This window comes from Harmonia axyridis, chromosome 4 (genome assembly GCF_914767665.1).
Source record: "Harmonia axyridis chromosome 4, icHarAxyr1.1, whole genome shotgun sequence".
Classification (NCBI taxonomy): Eukaryota; Metazoa; Arthropoda; class Insecta; order Coleoptera; family Coccinellidae; genus Harmonia; species Harmonia axyridis.
Window position 1 is genome coordinate 38861162 of NC_059504.1, and position 22360 is coordinate 38883521.

Sequence of the window (22360 nt, forward strand, 5' to 3'; positions counted from 1 at the left end):
TTCAAAGAAATGTCTTATTTTGACCTGAAAAATGCGCCTCTGAGATCTTGACATATTTTCAAACACCATGTATTATGATTTTTGAATTAATTATTATCATATTTATTTGAGATTTTATGCAATGAATTGATCTTGGCATGAAAGTATTAGTCATTTTCGATTTCTACGGAAGTTATGAAATATTATCCTCAATTTTATTATTTTCCCGATTTTTATGAGATATTTAAAAAAATAGAGTATTAATCTTACTTTATTAGAAAATTATATCATCTAGATTTGAAACATGATTTTTATTGCAGAATATGCAGAATATAAACGGAAGAAAGAATATTTGAAGAGAATAGTGAGACTCACGACATCAAAGATGCAGGATGACGAAAGTGATGTGGAGAGCGGCTCAATGAGCTACAGAATCCATTACAAAATCTACATAGAGGCTCTGGAGCAATTATTAGGCAAGGAAGTAGTTGAGAGAAAAATAAAAGATAAGGAGGAAAGAGAAAAGAGAGAGAAAGAAGAAAAGAAAATTGAAGAAAGAACCTGGACCGAAAAGTTAGCAATTTTCAAAGCTATGAACAGAGCTTCTTGCTATAAGCAACTCTTGGATCAAGTAATTATCGGACAAGAAAGTATAAAAGATGCAAATTTGTTAATGGCGAACCTCTGTAGCCAGGACAAACAAAGAAATACACATAGACATTTAGAATTCACTCCTACTGTACCAAAAAGGGCTTTGTAAACTGATGGTTGTTAAAATATGAATAGATAGAACCAAATATGTTGAATCAAAAAATATACCAAAGAAATATTAAAAACAATTTCTCATTCTGGAGTTTTAGCATTTATTTTCAATACTCCATTAAATTTATCAGAAAAAATTATAGGGTTCTAATTCAAATTATTATCTGAGATGATCTGAAAATATGTAAATATATTGTATATAGTTCTGTATTAAAATAAAAAAATATAAAAAATAAAGCTTTTTAAATTATTCGAAATGAACTCAACTGGTAAGATTGCGGACTAACAGGTCATTAAAAATAAAGAAAATCTTCCCTTTGAATCATTCAATTTTCATTTTGTGAAATTCAATCGGATGTGATTAGTGGAATTCTTATCTTATCTATATGAGAAAAGTTACAAAATTATAATAGAATTTTCATCCCCATTAATGAAGGCAATGAATATCTTGTTTGTAGTACCTCCTTAAAAGATTATTCCATAAGAAAATCATTTACTGATGTAGAGAAAATTCATATCTATGAGAAAAATTCATATTTTCTTTATTCGTGAAATATATCAATGTTGTGCAAAAAAATTATCAAATAATATTAGATTCAAGCATGTTGTGCCACTCATATAGAAATTGCATGTAGTTATATTTCTGTTTCTACTCTGCATCTATATTTTCAGGTTAATAATAACTTTCTCCGAAAGAGAGAAATTCGTATTTTAAAATTTTTCAACAAATATTATGTAACACAGCTGAATTTACCTTTTTTTTCAACGCAATTTTCAAATATAATTATTTGAATCAACCTGCACATGTGCAGTTCAATTTATGTAACAAAAAAATCCTACTTCCTGCTAATGAAAAATAAGTGTATAAATATATTCTTAGTACGAGTTATAAATTCAGTGTTGTTTTTAATCTTGCCCTGATTATTATTTATATTTATATATTTGTGAGTTATTCTTTGTGCTTGAGACAATGTCCTCTAATAATCAGAGTTCCGACATGCTCACAATGCGAATTGGTGAATACCTATTTCTATGTCGTTATCAATCTGTATTTCAATTATTCCTAAACATATAATACTCATATATACAGGCTCCTGCAATAGTGTGTTAGGCTTCCATAGGTGCCAAACCAGATGTTTTAGAAATTTAGTTGAAAAGCATCTCCTGTGTACTTTCGATTCTGCATCTCTGGAAATTATTTTCTGATATAAAGGGTGTTACAATTACATAGATATTTTTCTATGTAATTGTTGATTTATTTGGAAATGAACATATATTTATGTATTTATTTTTAATTTTGCATCTCTGGAAATTATTTTCTAATATACAGGGTGTTCCAAAAAAAAATATTCAGCAAAAAAAAATGATTATTCAATAAATGAATAAACATCCTAATGCTTTTCAACTAAATTCCTAAAACGTCTGGTTTGGCAGCTATGGTAGCCTAACGCACTATTGCAGGACCCTGTATAATATTCTCTTCCCTTTGAATTAAATTTTCATATGTGAAATTCAATCGGCTGTGATTCGTGAAATTCAATCGGATGTGATTAGTGAAATTCGAGCGATACAAGTTTAAAATAAAATTGTCATTTCTATTGATGAAGGCATTTAATAACTTGTATATTGCGTGAAAGAATTATTGAAAATAAAAAAAAAACAAATAAATTTTTCGAGTATACTTCAAATTGATTATATAGAACGAAATATATGAGGAAGGACTACTACAATTCAGAACATTAATGAAAAAATTAAGTATAAATCAAAACATTATGCCAATTTGACGTGATAATATCCTACCAAATTTCTACCCAACCTGAGACGTATATGTAGTTCATTTGGACGGCACACCTCAAGAAAAGCATTAAAATTACGTAAGAACAATAAGGAAGATGAAATTTATTTTGTATATGTATATTGTAGGTTTATATTCCTGTATTGAAATATAGAATTTAAAAATGAAACTTTCAATTAATTGGAAGAAACTCAAATGAGGAGATTGCAGACTAGCAGTAAATTATGTCTCCCTTGAATAATTCAATTTTCATATTGTGAAATTAAATAGTATGTGAATAATGGAATTTTTATATTCGAACAAGCCCTAGGCTTAAATTAAGACGAAGAAGAAGAAGAACAAAGATACAAATTAACAATAGAATTGTCATCCATATTGCTGAAAGTATAGAATATCTTGTATATAATGATTTTTAAAATTATTATCATATGTATAGCATTATTATGACCGAACTAGTTACCAACATTTGACTTGTCTTCCTTTTAATTCAATTTTTGATATCAATGATATTCTCTTTCAACTTTAATTCACAGGTATACCAGGTGATTTTTCTGAATTGAATCAGTCGAAAAACTCATGGAAAAATGTTACGATAAAAAATTTATGGTTTCGAAGGGGAAATCCACTTATGCTTTAATTTCCTTCATTTCTCTCACCAGGGCCCCCGCAACCGCGCGTTCAACGCGTGCACCGCACGCGGGCGCCACTCTTAAGGGGCGCCAAAATCTCTTATAGACCGCATGAAAATCCGAAAGACCAAAGGTTTTTGAAAAAATTTTTTTTATTTTTTCAACAATTTTAAAGGTTCAAGTACATCTTTTACACATCCAAACAAGTTCCCGAACGTCACAATCCCTATAAAATAACCTCGGCCACAGATTGCAATTATACGATTCTTTTCGAGTAAACAAATCATAAATAATTATCCCTTTGTCGGTACGGGATTTCTTTATGGACCACCTTGCACCGGACGGCGGGCACCATTTCTTCGATCATGACTAAAACGCATATGGTACACATAAACAATCATAAATACCGAAGCGATAGCTTTTAGCCAGAGGAATTACTGAAACTTTCGCCACCATCTGTAGGAAAAATACTACATGTTACAGAGAATTTCTGAACCTACCAAAATCTGCTTGCTATGCTATAACAGCAGAAACCTATCCAAAGAATAGTTATTTTGTTATGAAACGTTTAGGGGTTGAGGTCAAAACGCAAAAAATTAAAATACTCAGATAATTGGAAAGATTTGTATTTTGTGTAATTGTGGTTTGTTTTACTGTTTCTTGTTGTGATTAAATTAAATTTTATGAAATGGTAAGTACCTATCCACATACAGTATTAGCATTTCTATTAGTCTATAAAATTCGATATTTTTTTTTTCTATTTAAAATGGTGCACATCCTAAATTAGCCCATACCTATATACTATATCATTATTTTTATTTGCTTCAAATAGGGAAGTATTGTTTGTAATCTTGAAAAAATTGAATCGACTTTGATATTTTGAATTTGTTACCTGGGGCCACCATCATACTATACTTAATTTTTTTTTTAATATGCACCCTGGATCTGTATTATTTATTTGATGTTCGTAGCCGTTTGACATTCTAAAAAAATTATATTTCACCTTTGCCAAAAATTAATTATTATAACAGGAACAGGGTATGTGCTTCAGATCGGTCTTAACTTATTATTATTATTAATATTAACTCCGTTTAGGTTTAAATTCATAAAAATGAAAACATACGGGTTATTCTCAAAGGGATGGCGCAAAGTAAATCATGGGTGAATGTCCTTACATATTTTGGATCAAGTTTTTCTTAAATTCTAGGAGCCATACAAGAGAAAACGACCTTCTGGTGCAAAATTTCGAGAGCAAAAAAAAGCTAGACTTCAACAAAGGAGAAGATGGCTGGAAGTATGGAATAATATTTAATAATTGTTAATAATTATATTAATATTTTGATATAATATTATGAATAATTTGAAGAAGAATAAAGCTCAGGTTTTGAGAACTCTGCAGTTTCATTACAAAATTAAAATAAAATGCGGTTTTGATCGAATGCTTGAATAAAATAATGAAACATTTAAAAAATGTATTGTGCAACAACTGACAGCATAAAGTTCTTAAGGCATTCAATAAAGGTTGCTGATAGTTTTTTTAACCCTTCCACAAATAAATTCCTAACAAAAACTGAAACATTTTTTGCCGATTATCCTGCGACGTTTTTCTCCACTTCCCCCCTTTTTGGGGCGCCAAAATATTTTCGGCACGCGGGTGTTGATGACCCTTGCGGGGGCCCTGTCTCTCACCCTTGAGGGGGGGGAAGAGGGGCAAACTTTAATATAACATGCGCAGTACAATTTTTGAAACAAAACAATCCTACTTTCTCTTAATGAGAAATAAATGGATATACATTCTCCATAATGGTTAGAAATTCAGTGTTGTTTGTAATCTTGCCCTGACTAGTGTTGTTATTTATATATTTGTTGAATCTTCTTTGTGCTTGAGACAATGTCGTTTAAAAACCAGAGTTCCGACATGATCCCAATACAAGTTGGTAAGTACTGTTATATGGATCGTCTATATTGTTTTATATTTTCGAATAGATTATTCAATTTGAAATTTGATATTATGATCCAATAATAAAAAAATAAATTATGACTTTTCAAAATATCACTGAATTTTCTTAGGAGTTTTTCAGGGTTCAAAATATTTATTTTAGAAAAAAAAAATTTAATCAAGAATGACAAATTGAAAATGAATCGTTTTACTCTAATACCTAATTAAATCTTAAATTTCTTATCTATAATTCTTCAACCTTCTAACAAACTTCAAATTTTTGCGGACACTTGTCCGCAAATAATTCGATTAAATGTTTCAAAGAAATGTCTTATTTTGACCTGAAAAATGCGCCTCTGAGATCTTGACATATTTTCAAACACCATGTATTATGATTTTTGAATTAATTATTATCATATTCATTTGAGATTTTATGCAATGAATTGATCTTGGCATGAAAGTATTAGTCATTTTCGATTTCTACGGAAGTTATGAAATATTATCCTCAATTTTATTATTTTCCCGATTTTTATGAGATATTTAAAAAAATAGAGTAATAATCTTACTTTATTAGAAAATTATATCATCTAGATTTGAAACATGATTTTTATTGCAGAATATGCAGAATATAAACGGAAGAAAGAATATTTGAAGAGAATAGTGAGACTCACGACATCAAAGATGCAGGATGACGAAAGTGATGTGGAGAGCGGCTCAATGAGCTACAGAATCCATTACAAAATCTACATAGAGGCTCTGGAGCAATTATTAGGCAAGGAAGTAGTTGAGAGAAAAATAAAAGATAAGGAGGAAAGAGAAAAGAGAGAGAAAGAAGAAAAGAAAATTGAAGAAAGAACCTGGACCGAAAAGTTAGCAATTTTCAAAGCTATGAACAGAGCTTCTTGCTATAAGCAACTCTTGGATCAAGTAATTATCGGACAAGAAAGTATAAAAGATGCAAATTTGTTAATGGCGAACCTCTGTAGCCAGGACAAACAAAGAAATACACATAGACATTTAGAATTCACTCCTACTGTACCAAAAAGGGCTTTGTAAACTGATGGTTGTTAAAATATGAATAGATAGAACCAAATATGTTGAATCAAAAAATATACCAAAGAAATATTAAAAACAATTTCTCATTCTGGAGTTTTAGCATTTATTTTCAATACTCCATTAAATTTATCAGAAAAAATTATAGGGTTCTAATTCAAATTATTATCTGAGATGATCTGAAAATATGTAAATATATTGTATATAGTTCTGTATTAAAATAAAAAAATATAAAAAATAAAGCTTTTTAAATTATTCGAAATGAACTCAACTGGTAAGATTGCGGACTAACAGGTCATTAAAAATAAAGAAAATCTTCCCTTTGAATCATTCAATTTTCATTTTGTGAAATTCAATCGGATGTGATTAGTGGAATTCTTATCTTATCTATATGAGAAAAGTTACAAAATTATAATAGAATTTTCATCCCCATTAATGAAGGCAATGAATATCTTGTTTGTAGTACCTCCTTAAAAGATTATTCCATAAGAAAATCATTTACTGATGTAGAGAAAATTCATATCTATGAGAAAAATTCATATATACTTTATTCCTGAAATATATCAATGTTGTGCAAAAAAATTATCAAATGATATTAGATTCAAGCATGTTGTGTCACTCATATAGGAATTGCATGTAGTTATATTTCTGTTTCTACTCTGCATCTATATTTTCAGGTTAATAATAACTTTTTCCGAAAGAGAGAAATTCGTATTTTAAAATTTTTCAACAAATATTATGTAACACAGCTGAATTTACCTTTTTTTTCAACGCAATTTTCAAATATAATTATTTGAATCAACCTGCACATGTGCAGTTCAATTTATGTAACAAAAAAATCCTACTTCCTGCTAATGAAAAATAAGTGTATAAATATATTCTTAGTACGAGTTATAAATTCAGTGTTGTTTTTAATCTTGCCCTGATTATTATTTATATTTATATATTTGTGAGTTCTTCTTTGTGCTTGAGACAATGTCCTCTAATAATCAGAGTTCCGACATGCTCACAATGCGAATTGGTGAATACCTATTTCTATGTCGTTATCAATCTGTATTTCAATTATTCCTAAACATATAATACTCATATATACAGGCTCCTGCAATAGTGTGTTAGGCTTCCATAGTTGCCAAACCAGATGTTTTAGAAATTTAGTTGAAAAGCATCTCCTGTGTACTTTCGATTCTGCATCTCTGGAAATTATTTTCTGATATACAGGGTGTTACAATTACATAGATATTTTTCTATGTAATTGTTGATTTATTTGGAAATGAACATATATTTATGTATTTATTTTTAATTTTGCATCTCTGGAAATTATTTTCTAATATACAGGGTGTTCCAAAAAAAAATATTCAGCAAAAAAAAATGATTATTCAATAAATGAATAAACATCCTAATGCTTTTCAACTAAATTCCTAAAACGTCTGGTTTGGCAGCTATGGTAGCCTAACGCACTATTGCAGGACCCTGTATAATATTCTCTTCCCTTTGAATTAAATTTTCATATGTGAAATTCAATCGGCTGTGATTCGTGAAATTCAATCGGATGTGATTAGTGAAATTCGAGCGATACAAGTTTAAAATAAAATTGTCATTTCTATTGATGAAGGCATTTAATAACTTGTATATTGCGTGAAAGAATTATTGAAAATAAAAAAAAAACAAATAAATTTTTCGAGTATACTTCAAATTGATTATATAGAACGAAATATATGAGGAAGGACTACTACAATTCAGAACATTAATGAAAAAATTAAGTATAAATCAAAACATTATGCCAATTTGACGTGATAATATCCTACCAAATTTCTACCCAACCTGAGACGTATATGTAGTTCATTTGGACGGCACACCTCAAGAAAAGCATTAAAATTACGTAAGAACAATAAGGAAGATGAAATTTATTTTGTATATGTATATTGTACGTTTATATTCCTGTATTGAAATATAGAATTTAAAAATGAAACTTTCAATTAATTGGAAGAAACTCAAATGAGGAGATTGCAGACTAGCAGTAAATTATGTCTCCCTTGAATAATTCAATTTTCATATTGTGAAATTTAATAGTATGTGAATAATGGAATTTTTATATTCGAACAAGCCCTAGGCTTAAATTAAGACGAAGAAGAAGAAGAAGAACAAAGATACAAATTAACAATAGAATTGTCATCCATATTGCTGAAAGCATAGAATATCTTGTATATAATGATTTTTAAAATTATTATCATATGTATAGCATTATTATGACCGAACTAGTTACCAACATTTGACTTGTCTTCCTTTTAATTCAATTTTTGATATCAATGATATTCTCTTTCAACTTTAATTCACAGGCATACCAGGTGATTTTTCTGAATTGAATCAGTCGAAAAACTGATGGAAAAATGTTACGATAAAAAATTTATGGTTTCGAAGGGGAAATCCACTTATGCTTTAATTTCCTTCATTTCTCTCACCCTTGAGGGGGGGGAAGAGGGGCAAACTTTAATATAACATGCGCAGTACAATTTTTGAAACAAAACAATCCTACTTTCTCTTAATGAGAAATAAATGGATATACATTCTCCATAATGGTTAGAAATTCAGTGTTGTTTGTAATCTTGCCCTGACTAGTGTTGTTATTTATATATTTGTTGAATCTTCTTTGTGCTTGAGACAATGTCGTTTAATAACCAGAGTTTCGACATGATCCCAATACAAGTTGGTAAGTACTGTTATATGGATCGTCTATATTGTTTTATATTTTCGAATAGATTATTCAATTTGAAATTTGATATTATGATCCAATAATAAAAAAATAAATTATGACTTTTCAAAATATCACTGAATTTTCTTAGGAGTTTTTCAGGGTTCAAAATATTTATTTTAGAAAAAAAAAATTTAATCAAGAATGACAAATTGAAAATGAAACGTTTTACTCTAATACCTAAGTAAATCTTAAATTTCTTATCTATAATTCTTCAACCTTCTAACAAACTTCAAATTTTTGCGGACACTTGTCCGCAAATAATTCGATCAAATGTTTCAAAGAAATGTCTTATTTTGACCTGAAAAATGCGCCTCTGAGATCTTGACATATTTTCAAACACCATGTATTATGATTTTTGAATTAATTATTATCATATTTATTTGAGATTTTATGCAATGAATTGATCTTGGCATGAAAGTATTAGTCATTTTCGATTTCTACGGAAGTTATGAAATATTATCCTCAATTTTATTATTTTCCCGATTTTTATGAGATATTTAAAAAAATAGAGTATTAATCTTACTTTATTAGAAAATTATATCATCTAGATTTGAAACATGATTTTTATTGCAGAATATGCAGAATATAAACGGAAGAAAGAATATTTGAAGAGAATAGTGAGACTCACGACATCAAAGATGCAGGATGACGAAAGTGATGTGGAGAGCGGCTCAATGAGCTACAGAATCCATTACAAAATCTACATAGAGGCTCTGGAGCAATTATTAGGCAAGGAAGTAGTTGAGAGAAAAATAAAAGATAAGGAGGAAAGAGAAAAGAGAGAGAAAGAAGAAAAGAAAATTGAAGAAAGAACCTGGACCGAAAAGTTAGCAATTTTCAAAGCTATGAACAGAGCTTCTTGCTATAAGCAACTCTTGGATCAAGTAATTATCGGACAAGAAAGTATAAAAGATGCAAATTTGTTAATGGCGAACCTCTGTAGCCAGGACAAACAAAGAAATACACATAGACATTTAGAATTCACTCCTACTGTACCAAAAAGGGCTTTGTAAACTGATGGTTGTTAAAATATGAATAGATAGAACCAAATATGTTGAATCAAAAAATATACCAAAGAAATATTAAAAACAATTTCTCATTCTGGAGTTTTAGCATTTATTTTCAATACTCCATTAAATTTATCAGAAAAAATTATAGGGTTCTAATTCAAATTATTATCTGAGATGATCTGAAAATATGTAAATATATTGTATATAGTTCTGTATTAAAATAAAAAAATATAAAAAATAAAGCTTTTTAAATTATTCGAAATGAACTCAACTGGTAAGATTGCGGACTAACAGGTCATTAAAAATAAAGAAAATCTTCCCTTTGAATCATTCAATTTTCATTTTGTGAAATTCAATCGGATGTGATTAGTGGAATTCTTATCTTATCTATATGAGAAAAGTTACAAAATTATAATAGAATTTTCATCCCCATTAATGAAGGCAATGAATATCTTGTTTGTAGTACCTCCTTAAAAGATTATTCCCTAAGAAAATCATTTACTGATGTAGGGAAAATTCATATCTATGAGAAAAATTCATATTTTCTTTATTCGTGAAATATATCAATGTTGTGCAAAAAAATTATCAAATAATATTAGATTCAAGCATGTTGTGCCACTCATATAGAAATTGCATGTAGTTATATTTCTGTTTCTACTCTGCATCTATATTTTCAGGTTAATAATAACTTTCTCCGAAAGAGAGAAATTCGTATTTTAAAATTTTTCAACAAATATTATGTAACACAGCTGAATTTACCTTTTTTTTCAACGCAATTTTCAAATATAATTATTTGAATCAACCTGCACATGTGCAGTTCAATTTATGTAACAAAAAAATCCTACTTCCTGCTAATGAAAAATAAGTGTATAAATATATTCTTAGTACGAGTTATAAATTCAGTGTTGTTTTTAATCTTACCCTGATTATTATTTATATTTATATATTTGTGAGTTCTTCTTTGTGCTTGAGACAATGTCCTCTAATAATCAGAGTTCCGACATGCTCACAATGCGAATTGGTGAATACCTATTTCTATGTCGTTATCAATCTGTATTTCAATTATTCCTAAACATATAATACTCATATATACAGGCTCCTGCAATAGTGTGTTAGGCTTCCATAGTTGCCAAACCAGATGTTTTAGAAATTTAGTTGAAAAGCATCTCCTGTGTACTTTCGATTCTGCATCTCTGGAAATTATTTTCTGATATACAGGGTGTTACAATTACATAGATATTTTTCTATGTAATTGTTGATTTATTTGGAAATGAACATATATTTATGTATTTATTTTTAATTTTGCATCTCTGGAAATTATTTTCTAATATACAGGGTGTTCCAAAAAAAAATATTCAGCAAAAAAAAATGATTATTCAATAAATGAATAAACATCCTAATGCTTTTCAACTAAATTCCTAAAACGTCTGGTTTGGCAGCTATGGTAGCCTAACGCACTATTGCAGGACCCTGTATAATATTCTCTTCCCTTTGAATTAAATTTTCATATGTGAAATTCAATCGGCTGTGATTCGTGAAATTCAATCGGATGTGATTAGTGAAATTCGAGCGATACAAGTTCAAAATAAAATTGTCATTTCTATTGATGAAGGCATTTAATAACTTGTATATTGCGTGAAAGAATTATTGAAAATAAAAAAAAAACAAATAAATTTTTCGAGTATACTTCAAATTGATTATATAGAACGAAATATATGAGGAAGGACTACTACAATTCAGAACATTAATGAAAAAATTAAGTATAAATCAAAACATTATGCCAATTTGACGTGATAATATCCTACCAAATTTCTACCCAACCTGAGACGTATATGTAGTTCATTTGGACGGCACACCTCAAGAAAAGCATTAAAATTACGTAAGAACAATAAGGAAGATGAAATTTATTTTGTATATGAATATTGTAGGTTTATATTCCTGTATTGAAATATAGAATTTAAAAATGAAACTTTCAATTAATTGGAAGAAACTCAAATGAGGAGATTGCAGACTAGCAGTAAATTATGTCTCCCTTGAATAATTCAATTTTCATATTGTGAAATTTAATAGTATGTGAATAATGGAATTTTTATATTCGAACAAGCCCTAGGCTTAAATTAAGACGAAGAAGAAGAAGAACAAAGATACAAATTAACAATAGAATTGTCATCCATATTGCTGAAAGCATAGAATATCTTGTATATAATGATTTTTAAAATTATTATCATATCTATAGCATTATTATGACCGAACTAGTTACCAACATTTGACTTGTCTTCCTTTCAATTCAATTTTTGATATCAATGATATTCTCTTTCAACTTTAATTCACAGGTATACCAGGTGATTTTTCTGAATTGAATCAGTCGAAAAACTCATGGAAAAATGTTACGATAAAAAATTTATGGTTTCGAAGGGGAAATCCACTTATGCTTTAATTTCCTTCATTTCTCTCACCCTTGAGGGGGGGGAAGAGGGGCAAACTTTAATATAACATGCGCAGTACAATTTTTGAAACAAAACAATCCTACTTTCTCTTAATGAGAAATAAATGGATATACATTCTCCATAATGGTTAGAAATTCAGTGTTGTTTGTAATCTTGCCCTGACTAGTGTTGTTATTTATATATTTGTTGAATCTTCTTTGTGCTTGAGACAATGTCGTTTAATAACCAGAGTTCCGACATGATCCCAATACAAGTTGGTAAGTACTGTTATATGGATCGTCTATATTGTTTTATATTTTCGAATAGATTATTCAATTTGAAATTTGATATTATGATCCAATAATAAAAAAATAAATTATGACTTTTCAAAATATCACTGAATTTTCTTAGGAGTTTTTCAGGGTTCAAAATATTTATTTTAGAAAAAAAAAATTTAATCAAGAATGACAAATTGAAAATGAAACGTTTTACTCTAATACCTAATTAAATCTTAAATTTCTTATCTATAATTCTTCAACCTTCTAACAAACTTCAAATTTTTGCGGACACTTGTCCGCAAATAATTCGATTAAATGTTTCAAAGAAATGTCTTATTTTGACCTGAAAATGCGCCTCTGAGATCTTGACATATTTTCAAACACCATGTATTATGATTTTTGAATTAATTATTATCATATTTATTTGAGATTTTATGCAATGAATTGATCTTGGTATGAAAGTATTAGTCATTTTCGATTTCTACGAAAGTTATGAAATATTATCCTCAATTTTATTATTTTCCCGATTTTTATGAGATATTTAAAAAAATAGAGTAATAATCTTTCTTTATTAGAAAATTATATCATCTAGATTTGAAACATGATTTTTATTGCAGAATATGCAGAATATAAACGGAAGAAAGAATATTTGAAGAGAATAGTGAGACTCACGACATCAAAGATGCAGGATGACGAAAGTGATGTGGAGAGCGGCTCAATGAGCTACAGAATCCATTACAAAATCTACATAGAGGCTCTGGAGCAATTATTAGGCAAGGAAGTAGTTGAGAGAAAAATAAAAGATAAGGAGGAAAGAGAAAAGAGAGAGAAAGAAGAAAAGAAAATTGAAGAAAGAACCTGGACCGAAAAGTTAGCAATTTTCAAAGCTATGAACAGAGCTTCTTGCTATAAGCAACTCTTGGATCAAGTAATTATCGGACAAGAAAGTATAAAAGATGCAAATTTGTTAATGGCGAACCTCTGTAGCCAGGACAAACAAAGAAATACACATAGACATTTAGAATTCACTCCTACTGTACCAAAAAGGGCTTTGTAAACTGATGGTTGTTAAAATATGAATAGATAGAACCAAATATGTTGAATCAAAAAATATACCAAAGAAATATTAAAAACAATTTCTCATTCTGGAGTTTTAGCATTTATTTTCAATACTCCATTAAATTTATCAGAAAAAATTATAGGGTTCTAATTCAAATTATTATCTGAGATGATCTGAAAATATGTAAATATATTGTATATAGTTCTGTATTAAAATAAAAAAATATAAAAAATAAAACTTTTTAAATTATTCGAAATGAACTCAACTGGTAAGATTGCGGACTAACAGGTCATTAAAAATAAAGAAAATCTTCCCTTTGAATCATTCAATTTTCATTTTGTGAAATTCAATCGGATGTGATTAGTGGAATTCTTATCTTATCTATATGAGAAAAGTTACAAAATTATAATAGAATTTTCATCCCCATTAATGAAGGCAATGAATATCTTGTTTGTAGTACCTCCTTAAAAGATTATTCCATAAAAAAATCATTTACTGATGTAGAGAAAATTCATATCTATGAGAAAAATTCATATTTTCTTTATTCCTGAAATATATCAATGTTGTGCAAAAAAATTATCAAATAATATTAGATTCAAGCATGTTGTGTCACTCATATAGGAATTGCATGTAGTTATATTTCTGTTTCTACTCTGCATCTATATTTTCAGGTTAATAATAACTTTTTCCGAAAGAGAGAAATTCGTATTTTAAAATTTTTCAACAAATATTATGTAACACAGCTGAATTTACCTTTTTTTTCAACGCAATTTTCAAATATAATTATTTGAATCAACCTGCACATGTGCAGTTCAATTTATGTAACAAAAAAATCCTACTTCCTGCTAATGAAAAATAAGTGTATAAATATATTCTTAGTACGAGTTATAAATTCAGTGTTGTTTTTAATCTTACCCTGATTATTATTTATATTTATATATTTGTGAGTTCTTCTTTGTGCTTGAGACAATGTCCTCTAATAATCAGAGTTCCGACATGCTCACAATGCGAATTGGTGAATACCTATTTCTATGTCGTTATCAATCTGTATTTCAATTATTCCTAAACATATAATACTCATATATACAGGCTCCTGCAATAGTGTGTTAGGCTTCCATAGTTGCCAAACCAGATGTTTTAGAAATTTAGTTGAAAAGCATCTCCTGTGTACTTTCGATTCTGCATCTCTGGAAATTATTTTCTGATATACAGGGTGTTACAATTACATAGAAAAATATCTATGTAATTGTTGATTTATTTGGAAATGAACATATATTTATGTATTTATTTTTAATTTTGCATCTCTGGAAATTATTTTCTAATATACAGGGTGTTCCAAAAAAAAATATTCAGCAAAAAAAAATGATTATTCAATAAATGAATAAACATCCTAATGCTTTTCAACTAAATTACTAAAACGTCTGGTTTGGCAGCTATGGTAGCCTAACGCACTATTGCAGGACCCTGTATAATATTCTCTTCCCTTTGAATTAAATTTTCATATGTGAAATTCAATCGGCTGTGATTCGTGAAATTCAATCGGATGTGATTAGTGAAATTCGAGCGATACAAGTTCAAAATAAAATTGTCATTTCTATTGATGAAGGCATTTAATAACTTGTATATTGCGTGAAAGAATTATTGAAAATAAAAAAAAAACAAATAAATTTTTCGAGTATACTTCAAATTGATTATATAGAACGAAATATATGAGGAAGGACTACTACAATTCAGAACATTAATGAAAACATTAAGTATAAATCAAAACATTATGCCAATTTGACGTGATAATATCCTACCAAATTTCTACCCAACCTGAGACGTATATGTAGTTCATTTGGACGGCACACCTCAAGAAAAGCATTAAAATTACGTAAGAACAATAAGGAAGATGAAATTTATTTTGTATATGTATATTGTAGGTTTATATTCCTGTATTGAAATATAGAATTTAAAAATGAAACTTTCAATTAATTGGAAGAAACTCAAATGAGGAGATTGCAGACTAGCAGTAAATTATGTCTCCCTTGAATAATTCAATTTTCATATTGTGAAATTTAATAGTATGTGAATAATGGAATTTTTATATTCGAACAAGCCCTAGGCTTAAATTAAGACGAAGAAGAAGAAGAACAAAGATACAAATTAACAATAGAATTGTCATCCATATTGCTGAAAGCATAGAATATCTTGTATATAATGATTTTTAAAATTATTATCATATGTATAGCATTATTATGACCGAACTAGTTACCAACATTTGACTTGTCTTCCTTTCAATTCAATTTTTGATATCAATGATATTCTCTTTCAACTTTAATTCACAGGTATACCAGGTGATTTTTCTGAATTGAATCAGTCGAAAAACTCATGGAAAAATGTTACGATAAAAAATTTATGGTTTCGAAGGGGAAATCCACTTATGCTTTAATTTCCTTCATTTCTCTCACCCTTGAGGGGGGGGGAAGAGGGGCAAACTTTAATATAACATGCGCAGTACAATTTTTGAAACAAAACAATCCTACTTTCTCTTAATGAGAAATAAATGGATATACATTCTCCATAATGGTTAGAAATTCAGTGTTGTTTGTAATCTTGCCCTGACTAGTGTTGTTATTTATATATTTGTTGAATCTTCTTTGTGCTTGAGACAATGTCGTTTAATAACCAGAGTTCCGACATGATCCCAATACAAGTTGGTAAGTACTGTTATATGGATCGTCTATATTGTTTTATATTTTCGAATAGATTATTCAATTTGAAATTTGATATTATGATCCAATAATAAAAAAATAAATTATGACTTTTCAAAATATCACTGAATTTTCTTAGGAGTTTTTCAGGGTTCAAAATATTTATTTTAGAAAAAAAAAATTTAATCAAGAATGACAAATTGAAAATGAAACGTTTTACTCTAATACCTAATTAAATCTTAAATTTCTTATCTATAATTCTTCAACCTTCTAACAAACTTCAAATTTTTGCGGACACTTGTCCGCAAATAATTCGATTAAATGTTTCAAAGAAATGTCTTATTTTGACCTGAAAATGCGCCTCTGAGATCTTGACATATTTTCAAACACCATGTATTATGATTTTTGAATTAATTATTATCATATTTATTTGAGATTTTATGCAATGAATTGATCTTGGTATGAAAGTATTAGTCATTTTCGATTTCTACGAAAGTTATGAAATATTATCCTCAATTTTATTATTTTCCCGATTTTTATGAGATATTTAAAAAAATAGAGTAATAATCTTACTTTATTAGAAAATTATATCATCTAGATTTGAAACATGATTTTTATTGCAGAATATGCAGAATATAAACGGAAGAAAGAATATTTGAAGAGAATAGTGAGACTCACGACATCAAAGATGCAGGATGACGAAAGTGATGTGGAGAGCGGCTCAATGAGCTACAGAATCCATTACAAAATCTACATAGAGGCTCTGGAGCAATTATTAGGCAAGGAAGTAGTTGAGAGAAAAATAAAAGATAAGGAGGAAAGAGAAAAGAGAGAGAAAGAAGAAAAGAAAATTGAAGAAAGAACCTGGACCGAAAAGTTAGCAATTTTCAAAGCTATGAACAGAGCTTCTTGCTATAAGCAACTCTTGGATCAAGTAATTATCGGACAAGAAAGTATAAAAGATGCAAATTTGTTAATGGCGAACCTCTGTAGCCAGGACAAACAAAGAAATACACATAGACATTTAGAATTCACTCCTACTGTACCAAAAAGGGCTTTGTAAACTGATGGTTGTTAAAATATGAATAGATAGAACCAAATATGTTGAATCAAAAAATATACCAAAGAAATATTAAAAACAATTTCTCATTCTGGAGTTTTAGCATTTATTTTCAATACTCCATTAAATTTATCAGAAAAAATTATAGGGTTCTAATTCAAATTATTATCTGAGATGATCTGAAAATATGTAAATATATTGTATATAGTTCTGTATTAAAATAAAAAAATATAAAAAATAAAGCTTTTTAAATTATTCGAAATGAACTCAACTGGTAAGATTGCGGACTAACAGGTCATTAAAAATAAAGAAAATCTTCCCTTTGAATCATTCAATTTTCATTTTGTGAAATTCAATCGGATGTGATTAGTGGAATTCTTATCTTATCTATATGAGAAAAGTTACAAAATTATAATAGAATTTTCATCCCCATTAATGAAGGCAATGAATATCTTGTTTGTAGTACCTCCTTAAAAGATTATTCCATAAGAAAATCATTTACTGATGTAGAGAAAATTCATATCTATGAGAAAAATTCATATTTTCTTTATTCGTGAAATATATCAATGTTGTGCAAAAAAATTATCAAATAATATTAGATTCAAGCATGTTGTGTCACTCATATAGGAATTGCATGTAGTTATATTTCTGTTTCTACTCTGCATCTATATTTTCAGGTTAATAATAACTTTTTCCGAAAGAGAGAAATTCGTATTTTAAAATTTTTCAACAAATATTATGTAACACAGCTGAATTTACCTTTTTTTTCAACGCAATTTTCAAATATAATTATTTGAATCAACCTGCACATGTGCAGTTCAATTTATGTAACAAAAAAATCCTACTTCCTGCTAATGAAAAATAAGTGTATAAATATATTCTTAGTACGAGTTATAAATTCAGTGTTGTTTTTAATCTTACCCTGATTATTATTTATATTTATATATTTGTGAGTTCTTCTTTGTGCTTGAGACAATGTCCTCTAATAATCAGAGTTCCGACATGCTCACAATGCGAATTGGTGAATACCTATTTCTATGTCGTTATCAATCTGTATTTCAATTATTCCTAAACATATAATACTCATATATACAGGCTCCTGCAATAGTGTGTTAGGCTTCCATAGTTGCCAAACCAGATGTTTTAGAAATTTAGTTGAAAAGCATCTCCTGTGTACTTTCGATTCTGCATCTCTGGAAATTATTTTCTGATATACAGGGTGTTACAATTACATAGATATTTTTCTATGTAATTGTTGATTTATTTGGAAATGAACTTATATTTATGTATTTATTTTTAATTTTGCATCTCTGGAAATTATTTTCTAATATACAGGGTGTTCCAAAAAAAAATATTCAGCAAAAAAAAATGATTATTCAATAAATGAATAAACATCCTAATGCTTTTCAACTAAATTCCTAAAACGTCTGGTTTGGCAGCTATGGTAGCCTAACGCACTATTGCAGGACCCTGTATAATATTCTCTTCCCTTTGAATTAAATTTTCATATGTGGAATTCAATCGGCTGTGATTCGTGAAATTCAATCGGATGTGATTAGTGAAATTCGAGCGATACAAGTTTAAAATAAAATTGTCATTTCTATTGATGAAGGCATTTAATAACTTGTATATTGCGTGAAAGAATTATTGAAAATAAAAAAAAAACAAATAAATTTTTCGAGTATACTTCAAATTGATTATATAGAACGAAATATATGAGGAAGGACTACTACAATTCAGAACATTGATGAAAAAATTAAGTATAAATCAAAACATTATGCCAATTTGACGTGATAATATCCTACCAAATTTCTACCCAACCTGAGACGTATATGTAGTTCATTTGGACGGCACACCTCAAGAAAAGCATTAAAATTACGTAAGAACAATAAGGAAGATGAAATTTATTTTGTATATGTATATTGTAGGTTTATATTCCTGTATTGAAATATAGAATTTAAAAATGAAACTTTCAATTAATTGGAAGAAACTCAAATGAGGAGATTGCAGACTAGCAGTAAATTATGTCTCCCTTGAATAATTCAATTTTCATATTGTGAAATTTAATAGTATGTGAATAATGGAATTTTTATATTCGAACAAGCCCTAGGCTTAAATTAAGACGAAGAAGAAGAAGAACAAAGATACAAATTAACAATAGAATTGTCATCCATATTGCTGAAAGCATAGAATATCTTGTATATAATGATTTTTAAAATTATTATCATATGTATAGCATTATTATGACCGAACTAGTTACCAACATTTGACTTGTCTTCCTTTTAATTCAATTTTTGATATCAATGATATTCTCTTTCAACTTTAATTCACAGGTAAACCAGGTGATTTTTCTGAATTGAATCAGTCGAAAAACTCATGGAAAAATGTTACGATAAAAAATTTATGGTTTCGAAGGGGAAATCCACTTATGCTTTAATTTCCTTCATTTCTCTCACCCTTGAGGGGGATGAAGAGGGGCAAACTTTAATATAACATGCGCAGTACAATTTTTGAAACAAAACAATCCTACTTTCTCTTAATGAGAAATAAATGGATATACATTCTCCATAATGGTTAGAAATTCAGTGTTGTTTGTAATCTTGCCCTGACTTGTGTTGTTATTTATATATTTGTTGAATCTTCTTTGTGCTTGAGACAATGTCGTTTAATAACCAGAGTTCCGACATGATCCCAATACAAGTTGGTAAGTACTGTTATATGGATCGTCTATATTGTTTTATATTTTCGAATAGATTATTCAATTTGAAATTTGATATTATGATCCAATAATAAAAAAATAAATTATGACTTTTCAAAATATCACTGAATTTTCTTAGGAGTTTTTCAGGGTTCAAAATATTTATTTTAGAAAAAAAAAATTTAATCAAGAATGACAAATTGAAAATGAAACGTTTTACTCTAATACCTAATTAAATCTTAAATTTCTTATCTATAATTCTTCAACCTTCTAACAAACTTCAAATTTTTGCGGACACTTGTCCGCAAATAATTCGATTGAATGTTTCAAAGAAATGTCTTATTTTGACCTGAAAATGCGCCTCTGAGATCTTGACATATTTTCAAACACCATGTATTATGATTTTTGAATTAATTATTATCATATTTATTTGAGATTTTATGCAATGAATTGATCTTGGCATGAAAGTATTAGTCATTTTCGATTTCTACGAAAGTTATGAAATATTATCCTCAATTTTATTATTTTCCCGATTTTTATGAGATATTTAAAAAAATAGAGTAATAATCTTACTTTATTAGAAAATTATATCATCTAGATTTGAAACATGATTTTTATTGCAGAATATGCAGAATATAAACGGAAGAAAGAATATTTGAAGAGAATAGTGAGACTCACGACATCAAAGATGCAGGATGACGAAAGTGATGTGGAGAGCGGCTCAATGAGCTACAGAATCCATTACAAAATCTACATAGAGGCTCTGGAGCAATTATTAGGCAAGGAAGTAGTTGAGAGAAAAATAAAAGATAAGGAGGAAAGAGAAAAGAGAGAGAAAGAAGAAAAGAAAATTGAAGAAAGAACCTGGACCGAAAAGTTAGCAATTTTCAAAGCTATGAACAGAGCTTCTTGCTATAAGCAACTCTTGGATCAAGTAATTATCGGACAAGAAAGTATAAAAGATGCAAATTTGTTAATGGCGAACCTCTGTAGCCAGGACAAACAAAGAAATACACATAGACATTTAGAATTCACTCCTACTGTACCAAAAAGGGCTTTGTAAACTGATGGTTGTTAAAATATGAATAGATAGAACCAAATATGTTGAATCAAAAAATATACCAAAGAAATATTAAAAACAATTTCTCATTCTGGAGTTTTAGCATTTATTTTCAATACTCCATTAAATTTATCAGAAAAAATTATAGGGTTCTAATTCAAATTATTATCTGAGATGATCTGAAAATATGTAAATATATTGTATATAGTTCTGTATTAAAATAAAAAAATATAAAAAATAAAGCTTTTTAAATTATTCGAAATGAACTCAACTGGTAAGATTGCGGACTAACAGGTCATTAAAAATAAAGAAAATCTTCCCTTTGAATCATTCAATTTTCATTTTGTGAAATTCAATCGGATGTGATTAGTGGAATTCTTATCTTATCTATATGAGAAAAGTTACAAAATTATAATAGAATTTTCATCCCCATTGATGAAGGCAATGAATATCTTGTTTGTAGTACCTCCTTAAAAGATTATTCCATAAGAAAATCATTTACTGATGTAGAGAAAATTCATATCTATGAGAAAAATTCATATTTTCTTTATTCGTGAAATATATCAATGTTGTGCAAAAAAATTATTAAATAATATTAGATTCAAGCATGTTGTGTCACTCATATAGAAATTGCATGTAGTTATATTTCTGTTTCTACTCTGCATCTATATTTTCAGGTTAATAATAACTTTTTCCGAAAGAGAGAAATTCGTATTTTAAAATTTTTCAACAAATATTATGTAACACAGCTGAATTTACCTTTTTTTTCAACGCAATTTTCAAATATAATTATTTGAATCAACCTGCACATGTGCAGTTCAATTTATGTAACAAAAAAATCCTACTTCCTGCTAATGAAAAATAAGTGTATAAATATATTCTTAGTACGAGTTATAAATTCAGTGTTGTTTTTAATCTTACCCTGATTATTATTTATATTTATATATTTGTGAGTTCTTCTTTGTGCTTGAGACAATGTCCTCTAATAATCAGAGTTCCGACATGCTCACAATGCGAATTGGCGAATACCTATTTCTATGTCGTTATCAATCTGTATTTCAATTATTCCTAAACATATAATACTCATATATACAGGCTCCTGCAATAGTGTGTTAGGCTTCCATAGTTGCCAAACCAGATGTTTTAGAAATTTAGTTGAAAAGCAT

At 28.5% G+C, this 22360-nt stretch overlaps 5 protein-coding genes across 15 annotated transcripts in view; 4 read left to right on the forward strand and 1 right to left on the reverse strand.

Annotated features, from left to right (window-relative positions):
* Window positions 1–22360, reverse strand: part of LOC123679072 (dipeptidyl peptidase 4) — a 362978-nt gene that overhangs the window by 68111 nt on the left and 272507 nt on the right. The gene's annotated exons all lie outside the window — the stretch shown is intronic.
* LOC123679083 lies at window positions 5076–6651 on the forward strand. Its single transcript, XM_045616455.1, has 2 exons — window positions 5076–5102; window positions 5721–6651. The coding sequence occupies exons 1-2, from the start codon at window positions 5084–5086 to the stop codon at window positions 6158–6160; spliced, it is 459 nt and encodes a 152-aa protein (XP_045472411.1). The 5' UTR covers window positions 5076–5083; the 3' UTR covers window positions 6161–6651.
* Window positions 12216–13845, forward strand: LOC123679075. The gene is made up of 2 exons (XM_045616447.1): window positions 12216–12623; window positions 13241–13845. Exons 1-2 carry the CDS (start codon window positions 12578–12580, stop codon window positions 13678–13680), a joined length of 486 nt encoding a protein of 161 aa, XP_045472403.1. The 5' UTR covers window positions 12216–12577; the 3' UTR covers window positions 13681–13845.
* On the forward strand, window positions 16185–18035 carry LOC123679077. The gene is made up of 2 exons (XM_045616448.1): window positions 16185–16382; window positions 17000–18035. Exons 1-2 carry the CDS (start codon window positions 16337–16339, stop codon window positions 17437–17439), a joined length of 486 nt encoding a protein of 161 aa, XP_045472404.1. The 5' UTR covers window positions 16185–16336; the 3' UTR covers window positions 17440–18035.
* LOC123679080 lies at window positions 20054–21599 on the forward strand. The gene is made up of 2 exons (XM_045616452.1): window positions 20054–20140; window positions 20758–21599. Exons 1-2 carry the CDS (start codon window positions 20095–20097, stop codon window positions 21195–21197), a joined length of 486 nt encoding a protein of 161 aa, XP_045472408.1. The 5' UTR covers window positions 20054–20094; the 3' UTR covers window positions 21198–21599.